This window comes from Sesamum indicum, linkage group LG2 (genome assembly GCF_026168435.1).
Source record: "Sesamum indicum cultivar Baizhima isolate 11 linkage group LG2, ASM2616843v1, whole genome shotgun sequence".
Classification (NCBI taxonomy): domain Eukaryota; kingdom Viridiplantae; phylum Streptophyta; class Magnoliopsida; order Lamiales; family Pedaliaceae; genus Sesamum; species Sesamum indicum.
Genome location: NC_142658.1, coordinates 19,407,961 through 19,423,222, shown reverse-complemented (window position 1 = coordinate 19,423,222; position 15,262 = coordinate 19,407,961). Strand labels below are relative to the sequence as shown.

At 32.1% G+C, this 15,262-nt stretch overlaps 2 protein-coding genes across 2 annotated transcripts; both read right to left on the bottom strand.

Moving 5' to 3' along the window:
* Positions 1–2,760: 2,760 nt before the first annotated feature.
* Positions 2,761–5,776, bottom strand: LOC105156324 (Plant invertase/pectin methylesterase inhibitor superfamily). The gene is made up of 2 exons (XM_011072421.3): positions 4,832–5,776; positions 2,761–3,910 (listed from the first exon to the last, which is right to left on the bottom strand). The coding sequence occupies exons 1-2, from the start codon at positions 5,709–5,711 to the stop codon at positions 3,219–3,221; spliced, it is 1,572 nt and encodes a 523-aa protein (XP_011070723.3). The 5' UTR covers positions 5,712–5,776; the 3' UTR covers positions 2,761–3,218.
* Positions 5,777–9,233: 3,457 nt separating this feature from the next.
* LOC105156323 (trimethyltridecatetraene synthase) lies at positions 9,234–11,125 on the bottom strand. The gene is made up of 2 exons (XM_088877577.1): positions 10,047–11,125; positions 9,234–9,966 (listed from the first exon to the last, which is right to left on the bottom strand). Exons 1-2 carry the CDS (start codon positions 10,950–10,952, stop codon positions 9,358–9,360), a joined length of 1,515 nt encoding a protein of 504 aa, XP_088733703.1. The 5' UTR covers positions 10,953–11,125; the 3' UTR covers positions 9,234–9,357.
* Positions 11,126–15,262: the final 4,137 nt, after the last annotated feature.

Below are 15,262 nucleotides of genomic sequence, written 5' to 3'. Positions count from 1 at the left end.
AATTAGCCATCACAAACTTCGTGCCAAATTGCATGTTATCCCCTGTGTTTTCTGAAATGTCTAAAATTCTTCCTGTATTTTAGAGAGAAGCAAAACCCCACCATAATATCAGAAACCTTGTGAAACTCCTCTTCTATTAGAAATTAATGGAAGGTGGCTTTACGCGTGGGGAGTTCGAAATGGCATGGTTCTCGGAAGCTTTTCACCCTATTTTGGATTAGAATCGATGATAATATCTCTCTTTGCTTTTTTGAGTTACCCCCTTTGTTTCTTTTGTTTTTAGGGTGTTTTTTTTGTGGTTTTTTTTTTTTTTTTGGGTATTGTCATCCTTAGTAGAAGAGTAAATAATTATGTTCTTAAACATATTTATTTAAATATCTAAATATCAAGAATTATATATATATATATATATATATGTATTGAAAATCTATAACTTAAATTAAAACACATAGGGACTTTATGCAATTTGATCTACACTTTAGGAGTTTCTTGTATTTAATTTAGACGCTGCAAGACTAGTTACATTAAGCCATAATTTCAAATTTAGTCCTATATGTATGGGGTTGGTAAAATTGACCTCATAACTATGCGACTGACAATTTTAGTTTTTATATTTTAAATTTGTAGCAAGTTTGATCATTCCAGCCAAAAAAAGCCGAAAGACTTGGGTTTCAGCGACAATTAGATCTTACTTACACAGTTAGCATTTTACATGGATGCTGGCAATATTGGTGAGACAATAAAAAAGATGGGGGAAGTCAACTGATTAGGAGGCCATGATATGAAGATGATCAGACGGATGTGTGCACTGTGGGGGAGCGAACACAGGGGTGGTGGCCCACCGGCGAGATGATCGTGGCGGCGGAGCTAGATGGAAAAATAGTGGCATGACGACAAAAAAAGAGAGAACTGGCCAGATAAATACCGAAATTATCCCGAGACCCAATTTGATTTGTTAAGTTCTAACTATTTTTAGTTGAAAGAATCAAAATTATTATAAATTTAAAACATAAAAGATTAAAATTTTCAATCCCATAGTAACAGATCAATTTTACCACCCTATACATACAACACTAATTTTGTAATTTTGCCTAAATTAATGATTTCAAAGTAGCTGTTATTGAAGATAAGATGTCAATTGGGTAAGATATTATCTTTTAATAAGAAAAATAATATATAAACTTGTGGTTTTGAAGTATTACAAGTAGAAGTTGCTAGAAGAATTATGAGGTGATGGTGTTCATTATAATCTTGTGCATTATTGTCATGCTACTTATTCTATAGCTTACATTTAAATTTTATTTGATGGACCAGAATTCAGGGTGTGAGATCTCTCCTTCCTTAAAATAATTATCTATCTGTATAATTGTATGAGAGGTTTATCCACTTGACGTAAAATCCCCGGTGACGAGGATGCATTGGCCTCTTATCACAACAAATCACATGTCACATCCATAATAATTACAATATAATGTGGTTTATATTCTTTATTATAAGTTCTTTATATAAATAAGATTTTAGGAAAATAAATTGTGAATGTAGGAAAATATTGCGTGTGCATATATTTTGGAGAATGTAAAAGTTATTATTATTTGGAATTTGTACATTGGATGATAAATTTGTGAATGTATAAAAATGTTAACCTCCTAAATTGGGAAAAGAAATTGAGTGTTAAATGAGAGGGGTGGTGTTACATTGAATAGGTTAAAGATACACGCAAAGGTGGTGACCATAGTTAAGGCCTTAGGTAAGTATTTTTACTCTTGAAATTTATTGATTTTCGATAATTCAGTCCTTTCAGAGAGAATTGATGTGAATTCCACTGAAGCAACTGAGGATTTTATCCAATTTGACAGAAAAATTATATATGAAAAGCACTTGAAGAAGGTTAAGGTTAATTTATGCCTTTTTTTTTTTTTTATTGTTGTCTAGCTATAATCCGTTTCAAGATAGCGGCCAAATTGAGAACTCTAGAAATCTTTGTCTCCGCCAAACACTTTGAACAGAAAATTGCTCAATGTTTTTCTTTATCAAAATAATTGAATGTATATTGCAAAGGAAGAAAACTACATGTTTACAATGCCAATACGAGAGCCGAAGTTTACGATTTCCTCCCCCTAATTAGGGTAATATTGTACATCTTTGAAATGTTTGTGTATGTTGTTGACATTGAAGGAAAATAATATAGATTTTATTTCGTATTACAATGAAAATTTCAAGTTTTGATGGTGTGTATGTTCCTTAACTCTATTTGAAACCATGTTTATGTAGAAACCTCTAAATTGAATACAGTTGGTTGCCATGTAAGCTATCACTTCACCAAATTGAATGAAATCCTCGATTCCCAACAATTGCCAATTGCTTCGCCACAATTTAGGCAATTCGCACCGGAAGGATTGAAATTGCCAAAATGTCATTAATTTCAAACTATAATTGTCCAGGCCGTATTTATAGGTCCACAGTCGTCAACCTTCTTACATACATAACTAAAACTATCATTTTTTTCCTTCATTTTGTTTCAAATCAATGTCCTTGATAGCAAATGCCCCAATTTTAAAACCCTAAAATTGACACATCAGCCCACTCCAGCCAAATTTGACCACTCCAGTTGTTGGGTTTTTAAATTGCACAAAATTAAATAAATATTATCATTAAACCGCCAACCCCCATAAATGATGTACTCGAAATGTCACCCAATAACAGAATACCCTTAAAAATATATAATACCAATACAATTTCAACAGTAGAATTACAATGAACTAAAACAAATGATGTAAAAAATATATTGACAATTCTCAATGTTTTTTAGAGAAGTACATATGATTACAAGAATCTGTAATGCATGGTGTATACAATATACCATTCAATAACCAAGTACAATCTATTTAACATTTTGCACAACTATATATATATATATATATATATAGGGAATTTCTAATCGAAATTTGGTTCGGCCAAATTTGAATAAATCATATGACAAGTACAATACGCTTGCCATGTGATGGTGTACAGTTAAGAAAAAATGATCAATCAAATAGCAAGTGTATTACACTTATTTTATGATTGGTTTTATTTGGCCAAACTTGATCCGAATCAAAAATTTTTTTATATGTATAATACAATTATAAGTCACTTTCCTAATTAATAAAAAGAACCATCTTTTCACAAATTACTTTAAGCGAGAAAACCAAAACCACCAATAACCTAACTCTTTCCTGTCACAGGCCAGCCGTGAACGGCACACCGGCGGCCGTAATCCATGACTCTCCGGCCAAAAACTTACCAGCGGAGAATTTTCCGGCCTCAGCAGGGCTTGTTATAACGTGAAATCCAGGCCATTTGACCCTCCCATTAGTTCTTGCACCGGAACCAGTATTCATGTACTCCCCATAATACAAAGTACTCAGACCGAAAGCTCCACTCCACGGAAGCCATCCCGCCGGATCAATCAACCCTTCAATCGTACATTTCATGAACACCGTTCTTGAATATTTCCTCCAAGGCCTACCTAAGTAACTTCTGTATGAATCTTGGACAGGTCTTAGGTCTGAGAATGCCCTAACATGGGAATTGTGGATGATAATGCCTGTGTTCTCATTAGGGTCTGATCTTCCTTGGGCTGTGACTGTGTTTTTCTGATTCGGCATAGGTTTTCTGACGTAAATGTTGCAGTTTTGGAGGACTGCAACTGCATCGCCAAAGATGAAGTCTATTGTCCCGTATATGTCACAGTCGCGATAAAACTGTCGTTGAGAGTGGACGTATAAGGTGTCCTGATAGCCCTTAAAGCTGCATCTGTAGAAAATTGAGAAATCGGAACTGGAACGTAGGGCGACAGCTTGGTGCTTGTGGGCTCCGGCCGTGTTCTCGAATGTCATGTCCCGTGCTATGAAGCCATCACCGGAGATAGCTGCATGCATAAATATAATTAGTAGATATGGATTAGTCACGTTAGATGTTGAATATTAAATATTGCTTCCTTACTTCACGAATATTAAATATTACTATTGTTTTTCGTAATCATAACTTAAAATTTTGAATTAGTTCTTTGTTTTTTAGAGTAATTTAATTTTTTTAAAGAATGATATGATCATTGATGCAAGAAAGAAATAAATTTGAAATTGATATACGTTTAAGTTTGTAACTAAAAAGATAAAAGACGATCATAAGAGAGATTATAATTTGTTAGTTAATGATGGATTATACAATTTCACGTCAGCAATAATTGACGTTCTATAGTTTTTTAATTTTCATGTGATTCGAATTTTTTATTACAAAATAATGTTACATATGTCTTGTTTTCTATTAATATAAACATGCAGGGTATACAGATTAAATGTTTCTTTAGATGATATATTCAAAGAGCACACACTTTATACATGTGCAATGTATATACTGAATAAAATCTGAGATGCAATATTATTTTATAATACAAGATTCCAATTGTTAATTTTGGCATATAATATTATGCCTAAAATGATTAATTAAATGTTCGGCTTGTCCCCTTGAGGATAATGTAAAATTGAGCTTGACTTGATGATGCAAACACAGGGTTGTCTCATTATTTGCCGTGACCAGTTGACATGTTGAACCACATATGCTAATTAATTATCCTTATCCTCCTAATCCAGAAAGGTAAAAAAATTAAAAAAACTTACGAAACTAACAGCTTATATTCTTACTATAATATATGCAAACGGGACTAAGTTCTAATTTTCTACTCAAAATTGTCAAAATAAATTCATATAATACCAAATTTATCACCCTTGCTTATAATTTTACCAATAATTGCCAGTGAAAATCCAGGAACTATATGTAAAAAGCTTATTACCAAAAGTCGCAGAACGAAAGGTGGTGGAACCATCTTGGACATTCTTGCTCCCAGTAACAATTGTCGCATCAATTCCATCTCCAACGAACATTAAATTCTTCATAGATTTCTTCACCTCCACATTTTCCTTGTAAACACCCCTCTTAACATATATAACAAACCTCTTAGTCCCATTCCTTTGCTTAGCAGCTGCAGCCAGAGCGTCAGAAATAGTCCTATAGTCCCCAGAACCATCTTCCGCCACCACGATATCAGCCTTTATCGATCCACCCGATGTTTCAACCAATATTTTCCGGTTACCGGCTGAAACCCAATCAGGGAAATTACGCTCATCGGACAACAAACGACGTTCTCTGACGTTCATGGCCTTAATGATCGCAAGTGAATTTCTCAAGAATTTCGGAAAGTCATCATCACTCAGCATGAGATTGAAGGATTTCAACTGAGAGAATAACTTCATATCAAGAAATCCGGTTTTGCATGTTTTCTCATTGGCGATTGCTGCACTCAGCCATGTTTGTGCATCGACCGCACCCGTTCCCCTGCCCGACGAGCGGTTGAGCTGATCAATGGTGTCTTCATAGAGCTCCAGACAGTCAGCCCAAGCTGATTTACCCAATTCATCGAATGAAGTTAGGTCCATGTCTGAAATGAGCTTGTTGGCATTGCGAGCTTGAGCTAGGGTCTCCCTAAGGCTAATGTCCCGTAAATTGAACTGATCTCGGTCCAAGGTTGTCTGAGGGATGGTGGTGATGAGAGAATTGCAGAGTTCAGGGTAAGGTGTTTGGATGCAAATTGAGGTGTAATTACTGCCACAATTTGCTAATCTAAAATGAAAGGAGAGCATTAATGCAAGAAGTATTGAAATGTGGTTATCCATGCAGAAGGAAGAGAAGAAAAGAGAATTTGAATTAATTTAAGATGGATTGAGTGAGTTGATGATTATTGGGAAAAGGGAGTGTTTATATAGGGGTAGATGTGGTTGGACTTGAGTAGGGGTAGCACATAGTTAGTTTCAGTCAAGAAGTTATTAATTTAATTTAATTTTGAGCTGGGAACGATGATTTAATTAATTAGTTAATGCAGCATGGGATGAGGATGAGAATGCGCAGGACTAAACCCATGCATATACGTGTATATATTCACACACATACGTATATATAAGTTGGCAAGGATAACACGCATAAATAAAAAAAATAACCCAAATTTTTATATTCCCACGGGAAATAGCCCAATGATTAGAGCACAAAACTTGTGTTTATACGTTTGTGTGTGTTGTAGGAGCGTGAGTGATTAAAACAAAAAAAGAATGTTTTATTTTAAGTTCGTATACATTTTCTATTATAATTCATATATATATATATATTTTATGTGTATACATATATTAAATATATATATATATATATAAATATAAGGTTGCGTGAATATGTAGCTTGTAAGCAATATGAGAATAAAATTACAATTTTAGTCTTGTAGGTATGAGGAAATGATAATTTTAGTTCTATACGAATTTATTTTGATAATTTTGTTCTGTAATTTTAAGAATCGCACATGCATCAGGGATAAAAATGCCAAAATTCACTAAAATGATAAAAAAAAAGTGCACGTGATTAATTCAGTGCACTTTTTCGATCATTTTTATCTTCAATATGCAAATTTTTTAAAATTACAAATAAAATTAAGTATCAAAATAAATTTATATAAAACTAACTTGTCAGCCCCTCATATTTACATGACAAAATCTATTACCCCCATACTTGCATATTAAAAAATGCAACTTTCTAATACGAAATACAAATCAATTCACAATAAAAGATTATTTTCTGACTGTGTGTAAAGACCCGAATTTCTAACGTTATATGGTTGTTTTTTAATGAATTCTTAATTAATTAAGGGGGTTTAATTTGATAATGATAGTTGAAGATATATACTTGACACTGCATAAGTAAGTCAAGAATATTCTACGTACATTAATCACTTTAAATTAACAAAAGGATGAAGGGTTCTAGCATTTATAATACTATATATAATACTAATTAAAAACAAGATTAAACAGTTCATTATTTCATGAACTCATTATAGCATATGTGGCAATATGTGGGCGCTAGTGTTTTTTTCCTTTAACGTATTCATTGAAATTTGAACTCAAACTATTGACTGTCACGAAGGGATAAACAACAAAAAACAATTCACGAATAATGTCTTAACCTAGTGATTAAGGTTAAGTCTCAGACCCATCAACAAGATTGAAGTATGTGTTCATATCCACGGAAATGTGAGTATATGTCTTACTTTTATGTAAGTTATTATAAATTATTTATTATTATTAAACATATTGATGTATTAGTCGAGTTGAGGTATTCCTCGTTATTACAAGATGAATTTTTATAATTTATTTACTATTATTAGTAAAAAAAAAAAAAAACGTATAATTGAAGTATGTGTAACTATGTGTTGATAACAACATTTACTAGTTCTTAATGTGTCACAATTATGAAGTCACATAGTTTACCAATTGCACACGAAATGCCTCGTGAAGGCTTCAACTAATTTGTGATGATATTATTTTAAAAGTATGACTTGACTTTTTTTTTCTCTTCCCCATTTGGGTTTAGGTGAACCGAAGAGATTATAAGCTGTGGTTGTCGCTGCAAAGATATCCAGTTTCTGTTCTGCCACTTGGCTACCAATCAAAACCTATTGGCGATGTCTTTTTCTTTTCGTAGTTTCGTCCCCATTATGGGGGACTCACACGTGTGCTCGTGACCACGTGGCAAAATGGCTATCCTTCAATTTTATTTTATTTTTATTTTTTCGAGAGAAAAGGGATAACAAATCTGGTTATTGCAGTGTGAACTTAGAATAGAGCACATAATTTCCAGATCAAGATCATGGTAGCCAGAACAACCAATCGATTTCATTAAAAAAAAAAAAGGCAAAAAGCACCACGGATGGAAATTTATGGAAGAATACCCTCAATTTCTTTCTAATTTATGATTTATTTACACAAAATATCTTTGTGAAATTATAAAAATTACTACAACAAAAAAAAGGAGTATTTTATGTAATAATATTGATATTTTTTAAGGGTGTGTGTATAACTTAAAAAAATGAATAATTTGTATAATTAGACCACATATTAGGGAGCGTAGATATAATTATCCCTTTTAATTATAGAAGATACTGTATTTTTTGTCATGCATAGTTAGGGTCACTAAAAGAGTCATAACATTTAATTGCAGTTAATTACCATAGTTAATAATTAATAGCTGTAACAAATAGTTATTGGCGGTCATGCAATGATTGTTGATCGTAGTTTTTGCGAGGATGGCTAAAATATTTGTCATAGCTAAAAGTCGTGGCAAATGTTTTGATTATGGCTACCAACCGTGGCAAATAATTTTTTCATAGTGGAAAAATTAATTTTTTGGATCGATTTTATTTAATCGTAGTTAATAATAGTTATTTACCATGATTTTTAGTAATAGCTACTAATATTGTAGCCAATAGTAATTTTTTTTTCCTAATGGGTCAATATAGTTTTTATTTCATTAATTACGAGATTTACATTAAAGATGACATAAATTATAAAAAAAAATTAATTTAAGTTGAGAATGAATGTGTACAGTGGGGTTGGGCAGTGGAGGACAAGACCAGCCCAAAAACACTGGATTCAAGGTCGGTCCAATACTATTCATATATTACTAGTCTGGGTCTTTAATTAGACCCACTAGAATTCCAAAAATTAATAAAGTCAACTTCTGCTACACAGAGATCAATATGGCTGCAACAATTTTTTTAAACTGAGCAGTGATCTATATGAAGCCAATGTCCTCTTTTTCCGCTTATCATCTGTAATAAAATTTACTATAAGCTACAATTTATTTACTGTGAACTAAAATCGTTATAATAATAATTATTAATTATAATTAAGTAAAAATAGATTCAAAAATTTAGATTATCATTATGGAAATTATTTTACCATGACTATGAGCCGCAACAAATATTTTTGTCATAACTTTTAGTTATGAAAAATATTTTAACCATATTCGTAAAATTCACGATCAATAATTATTGTGTGATCGTTGTCAATAGTTATTTACTTCAATTATTTATTTCTTACTATGATAGTTAGCTATAATTAAATTTTAAATTTTTTCTAATGATAGATTAAATTAAGAAAATAGTAACTATTAGTCCAATCCGATGTTTGCAACCCAACCCACTTGAAATCATTAATTTGAACCTAGTCCGAATCCAGCCTTTTTAAATCCCCTCCAAACCCATTTTCCTTTCCCCCTGAATTGTAACAATCAAAGTCTAATGTGGCCAATTTCCAACCAGAGATACTGATTCCTCAGACTCTGTCAGCTAGTGACGTTTATTCTTACCATTCAATGACTTCTTGTTTACGACATATTTCTTTATTTAATATAGAACGATTATTACCTGATCAAAGGGTGGAAAAAGTACATCAACTCTATTGAACAATAGTGCTACTTGCATCAAGATTATCTTGACGACATTTATTTTTCAAACAGTACGAGTTCAGTAAAAGTTGTCTGGCAGTGTGTAGTAAGTCCATACGATTCTTCCATGCATACATCTTCAGGCCTCATGTCATCAACCAACTTCAGATTAAATCCATGCAGCAAATTAGCCAGCATTGTCCGAACCATCTTAAGTCCGAGGTCATATCCAGGGCATCTCCGGCGGCCAGAACCAAACGGCAAGAGGGCAAAGTTACTTCCCGTAATATCGATTGCTTTGCCCAAAAACCTCTCTGGCAAGAATTCTTCGGGTGCATCCCATGAGTTAGGGTCTCTCCCTATGCTCCATGTGTTGATGAGGATCATTGTTCCCTTTGATATATCATATCCTGCAACTTTGCAGTCCTCCATGGCGCTATGGGGGATTAAAAATGTCCCCAGTGGATGTAACCTCATCGACTCCATGATAATAGCATCGATGTATGGCAATCTTGAGAAGTCGTCCTCTTCGACCCATCTGTTTCTTCCGATAACTCTGTCGAGCTCTTCTTTTGCCTTTCCAATTACGCGAGGATTTTTCAGAATATCATGGATAGCCCATTCGATTGTGGCAGCCGCGGTATCTGTGCCTCCAGCTAGTAGATTCTACATATATTGTACGGACAGAAAAAAGATTAGGTAATGGCATGATGATCAACAATCAGAGAACAAAGATTGATACATACATGTAATAATCCCTTGATATGATCCCTTGTGAGCTTGACGTCAAGATCAGGATCCTCAGCCTGCTGCAATAACACGTCTACCACGTCTCGGGGGATAGAATCTTTGTCTTTTGCTCTTCTAGTTTGATGATCATCAATCACATAGTTGTGGAACTTGTCATATCTCTTGTATAGAGCCTTCATTCTCTTAACATATCCCTGTAGATCAAGAAAACTTAGCCATGGTATCCAGTCCCCGATATTGAACACCCCATTGAGCAAAAACCACTCGTCCAGCATCGCTTGCAAGTCATCCAGCTTTACTATGGAGGACTTATCATCTTCTGATTCGCTAAAGTATTTGCTGCCTAATACCATCCTACTCATAGTGGAAAGCGTATGACGGAATAAATGGTCTTTAAGCACAACCGGCTTCCCTGATAGGGAATGTAGACGAGAGAAGAAATTACGCCTCTTCTCAACACGAATATCCTCAAACGATTCGAGTTTTTTGGCACTGAACACCTGAATGAGAAAAATTTTACGTGCTTGTCGCCAGAACGGGCCGTAAGAAGCCCATGCCATGTCTGAGTAATTGAAGCCAGTGTATTTACCAGCAGCAAGTGCTGGCCTGCCGGCAAAGGCCATATCATGTACCTTTAGGAACTGCTTAGCCATCTCAGGCGATGATGCAACCACAACTGGGAATTTCCCGAACTTTAGTTGCATAATCTCACCATACTTTTGGGATAAAAGGTGTAGGGATTGATGTGGGAGAGAACCAATGAGGTTCAAATTGCCAATTATCGGCCATGGCTTGGGACCTGGTGGAAGTTTTCGTTCCGGGCATCGTTTATAGATGATTTTCGAGAGGAAGGTTAGTAGAGCTACATATACTAATGCAAACAGTGGCCATAAACTCTCCATTGGTGGCAAATGATATATATAGATCAAGAGGCTGTGGCAAAAAATTTGGTGGGAGGGTAAGTGTTTTTATAGTTAGCAGGTCTTACAATTTCAGAAATAATCTAGGAGAAGTAGCATCCGAAACACAATTCACGTTTTGCTGCTGTTTTATAGGCCAAAATCTAGCTATGCTGGACAAAAAATATACTACATGTGATTACTATTCTTGACACATGCACATCTTTATTTTTTATTATAGGAATGAATGCGATGAATTTAGCCTTAATCTTTCTAATAATAATCAGATACCTTCGCTTAGTGATATATATAACTTTCAATACATAGGTTAGGGTTAATTACACTTAGATACCCCTAAACATATAAAATTATACTTTTTTCAAAAAAAAGTATCATATTTATATTTACACCCCTTTTTAAAATTCATCGTTTACACCCAAGACTCATTAAGCTTTTGAATGAAAAATGTTGATGGTAGAAAAAAAAAGTTACATAAATATTTATTTTTACCCTTCATTTAACATGCCCGTGCAATAACTTGTACTTATAAGGGGAAAAATCTAATAATGTTGATCTCACTTCATATATATTACATTTATCCTTTTAAAGTACCAAATAATATACATGAAAATATTAAATAACGGGCGAAATAGAAAATTTATGCAATTATTTTTTTTACTAATATCAGCATTTTTCATCCGAGCTCTAACGGAAGGAGGTCAAGTGCAAACAGAAAGTTTCGAAGGGAGTGCAAATGTTGCATTTTCATAAGGGTTTAAGTATAATTAACCATGTATATTAATCCAATCTCATTCTCAACTTTTCTTAACGAAAAAAAAAAAAAAACAGAAAAATAAATGGTCATGATGGGGTTTAGATTATTTGTAATCGGGTGGATGACGAACAAGAAACTTCAGATTGGACACTGGATTAGCTAGTTTGAACATAACCCTCTCCTGGACAAAGAACACGGAACCAACATCCAGAAATATAGTACACCTCTATGCACCACGACGCAAGGTTCAAAAACTTAGAGGTTGGGAAATCAAAATAGTTTGCTATACGTAGATTGTTGAATATTCACTGCAGCCGCGCCTGGAAATTAACTTAGTTCATATAAGACTTAATTGCATTTACTATGATAAAATTAACATTTCAGGAAAAGGGGTAACCTAAAATTAATTGTTTTATTAGCAGTTATAGGACTTTAGCTATCGTATATTTCAAATCGCCGAAACTTGCTTAGATGGATAAAATTATGGTTTTTTTCCTTGGAGCTTTTGCTAACGTGAAAATACAAAGGGAGAAACACTCTTTTTACTGGCTACGTATTTTTTTTATTCCTCCTTTGCCACATAATCACTTACATGATAAAAAATCCAGTTCCATGAAAACAAAATTCGAATTCATATTATATATGATTATAAATAATAAAAAACAAAATTATTTTTTGATAGAAATTTAATAAAATATAAAATTAACCCTTTCCCCCTCCCAAGAAGGGGGCGACAGTAAATCGCCCACCATAAAAAAAGGGTGACGCCGAACCGCCCTCCGATTTGGGAGTCGATTGTTGTTGCCTACTTGTGCGTTGGGCCAAGGGGGGGACCGGGGGATGAATTGGGGTTGGCGGCCAGGAGAACGTGGGTCTGGCGTGGGGATTAGTTTTTTATTTAAATTTATATCATATGAAATAATAATTTTATTTTTTATAATTCAGATTTATATAAATAATAGAAATTCAAATTTTATTTTATGTAATTTGATTTTTTTTTCTGAGTAAGTTTATGTGGTGGAGGAGATAAAAAAAAATCTCATATACTATAGTTCAAAAGAATGGTTGAGAAGGTGGTGCAAGTTCCTTCCATGGCAGCTTCAGCATTCCCTGGAGCTGGGGAGCATTAGTAATTAATGGAACTATATTTGGCGGCGGAAGAGTATATGTCAGATAAAAAGATAAGGGATCTAATTTTAGGAATAATTACACTTTCATTTTCTTAAAATTTGGTGTAATCATATATATATATATATATTTTTTGTGATTTAAAAAATTACATCTAGTACTTTTGATATTTGCTTTTACCTAATAAATAGGTCTATCGGTTAATCCAAATTCATTATATTTGTTAATATTAACAAAAAAAAATTGATATTTATTTTCGATTGACTTATTAATAACTTGGTATAGGTGAATAAATCTTTTGTGATCCAACTACTTTTATAATGGTGAAGATATACCTCCCACATGTATTAACGTATGAAGATATATAATGATAATTTGATCATAAAAAGATTTATTTGACATGCAATAAATCAGTAATAAGTCAATCGGGATAAATATGAATTTTTATCCAATTTTTTTGTTAATACATCAAATTCGAAAAATATTGACTAATGAAAAAACTTATTTGTTATACGAAATCAAATTTTAAAGGTATTAGATGTAATTTTTCAAATTATATAAAATTTATCTATAATTATTAACCAAACTTCGAAAAAAATGAGTGTTATTATAATTAGATTTTACTAAAATAGATTCAATCTGAGTGATAACATTGCAAGCTCGCCGTGGACACAAATCAAGAGACCGTCGCAACCTGGGGCCACCCTAGCAACCCTCCGCAGAAATTTTGTGACGAATTTAGGAAATTGCAACCACCAACTATAGCACAAAACTGTCGCCAATCTTCAATCAAAGTCGAATAAAGTCAAATTTCTCTTACTATTTGAGTTTTTTTTTTTTTTGGCAACCTGGAGTTAAAAGATAATGTGAAATAATTTTGAAAGACAAATGACAGTTACTTTCTAACTTACGTTGTTACTGCTAATAATTTATGATGTAGTTAACAATTTTTAAAGTTTAGGATAAAAACACGTGTTACAATAACCAATATATATATATATATATATATATATGAAAGCATAATGTATTAATTATAGGATTAATTACACTTAAAAATTCTCTTTTAAAATATAATTTATATTTTTTAAAAAAGAAATTTTAAAAATTACATTTACACCCTCTCTAAAATTCTCGGTTTATACCTGATCCTCTTTCACTAAGGTTTGTATAAAAAATAATAACTTTAGCCAAAAAAAATTATGTATGCTTTCAATTTTGCCTCTCATTTAACATTTTCAAGTTAATTTTTGTTCTTATAAATGGATAAATATAATATATATATATAGTAAGATTAACATTGTTACGATTTTCACCCTATAAGTACAAAATTACGACATGAAATACTAAATGAAGGTAAAATTAAAAATTTATGTAATATTTTATTGATGTTGGCATTTTTCATTTCAAACTCTAACAAAAACAGATTAAATGTAAATAGTGATTTTTTAAGAAAGTCTAAGTGTAAATTAATTTTTTTTTAAAAAAATATAATTTTATAATATTAGAAACAATCTAAATATAATTAACCTAATTATATACATCCATTGGTATATCTTAACAATTAATAATTCATAAAACAAAAATAACTTTGTTAATTTGGTATATTTAAATTCTATTCTTAACATAATTCGCACTTGTGTAATTAATAATTAATTTTTAATTATAACAACTACGCAAAAATAAAACTGCTATTGATATCATATATAGTAAAGAGATACAGATTTAAGCCGTTATAAATTATATGACGGAAAATACTCATTGCAATGAACATTATATATATTGTGTTAATATTCAACTAGCGTGAATGTTAATATTATTTTGATGCAAAAAAATATCAATTATATGTATTCGTCTTATATATATTATGTTAATATCAATTATATATGTTCGTCTTTTATTCATTTTTGTAAAGAAAAATATTAATCTTTATGAAGTTAAACTAATGTGAAGTATTTATGAAAGTATTTGAAAAAGATTTAAATACAACATATATCAAGAAATAATAATTTATTTAATTCTAATGGTATCATATCTTTCTATTTTTTTATCATTTTACTAATAATAAGATTTTATTATATCAAACACACTAACATTTTACAAGAATGTGAAAACACGTCTAAATTTTAGCATTTTATTTTATCCAATGTTTTATTTTTAAATTAAAATTTAATATTTTTTAAACTCTTAAATCATTTTGTAAGGTGTAGAAGCTCGTAACATATTTTAGAAAAACTTAGCTAAAACCTTCTAACTCACGTCTGTTCATAAAAATTAAAGAATACCACTTTTAGTTTCGTCATTACCTTACCAAAACCACTATTGAGGGGGGTGGGGCCGAAAGAATATCACTTTTAGTTTCGTCATCACCTTACCAAAACCACTATTGAGGGGAGTGGGGGTGAAAGAATAT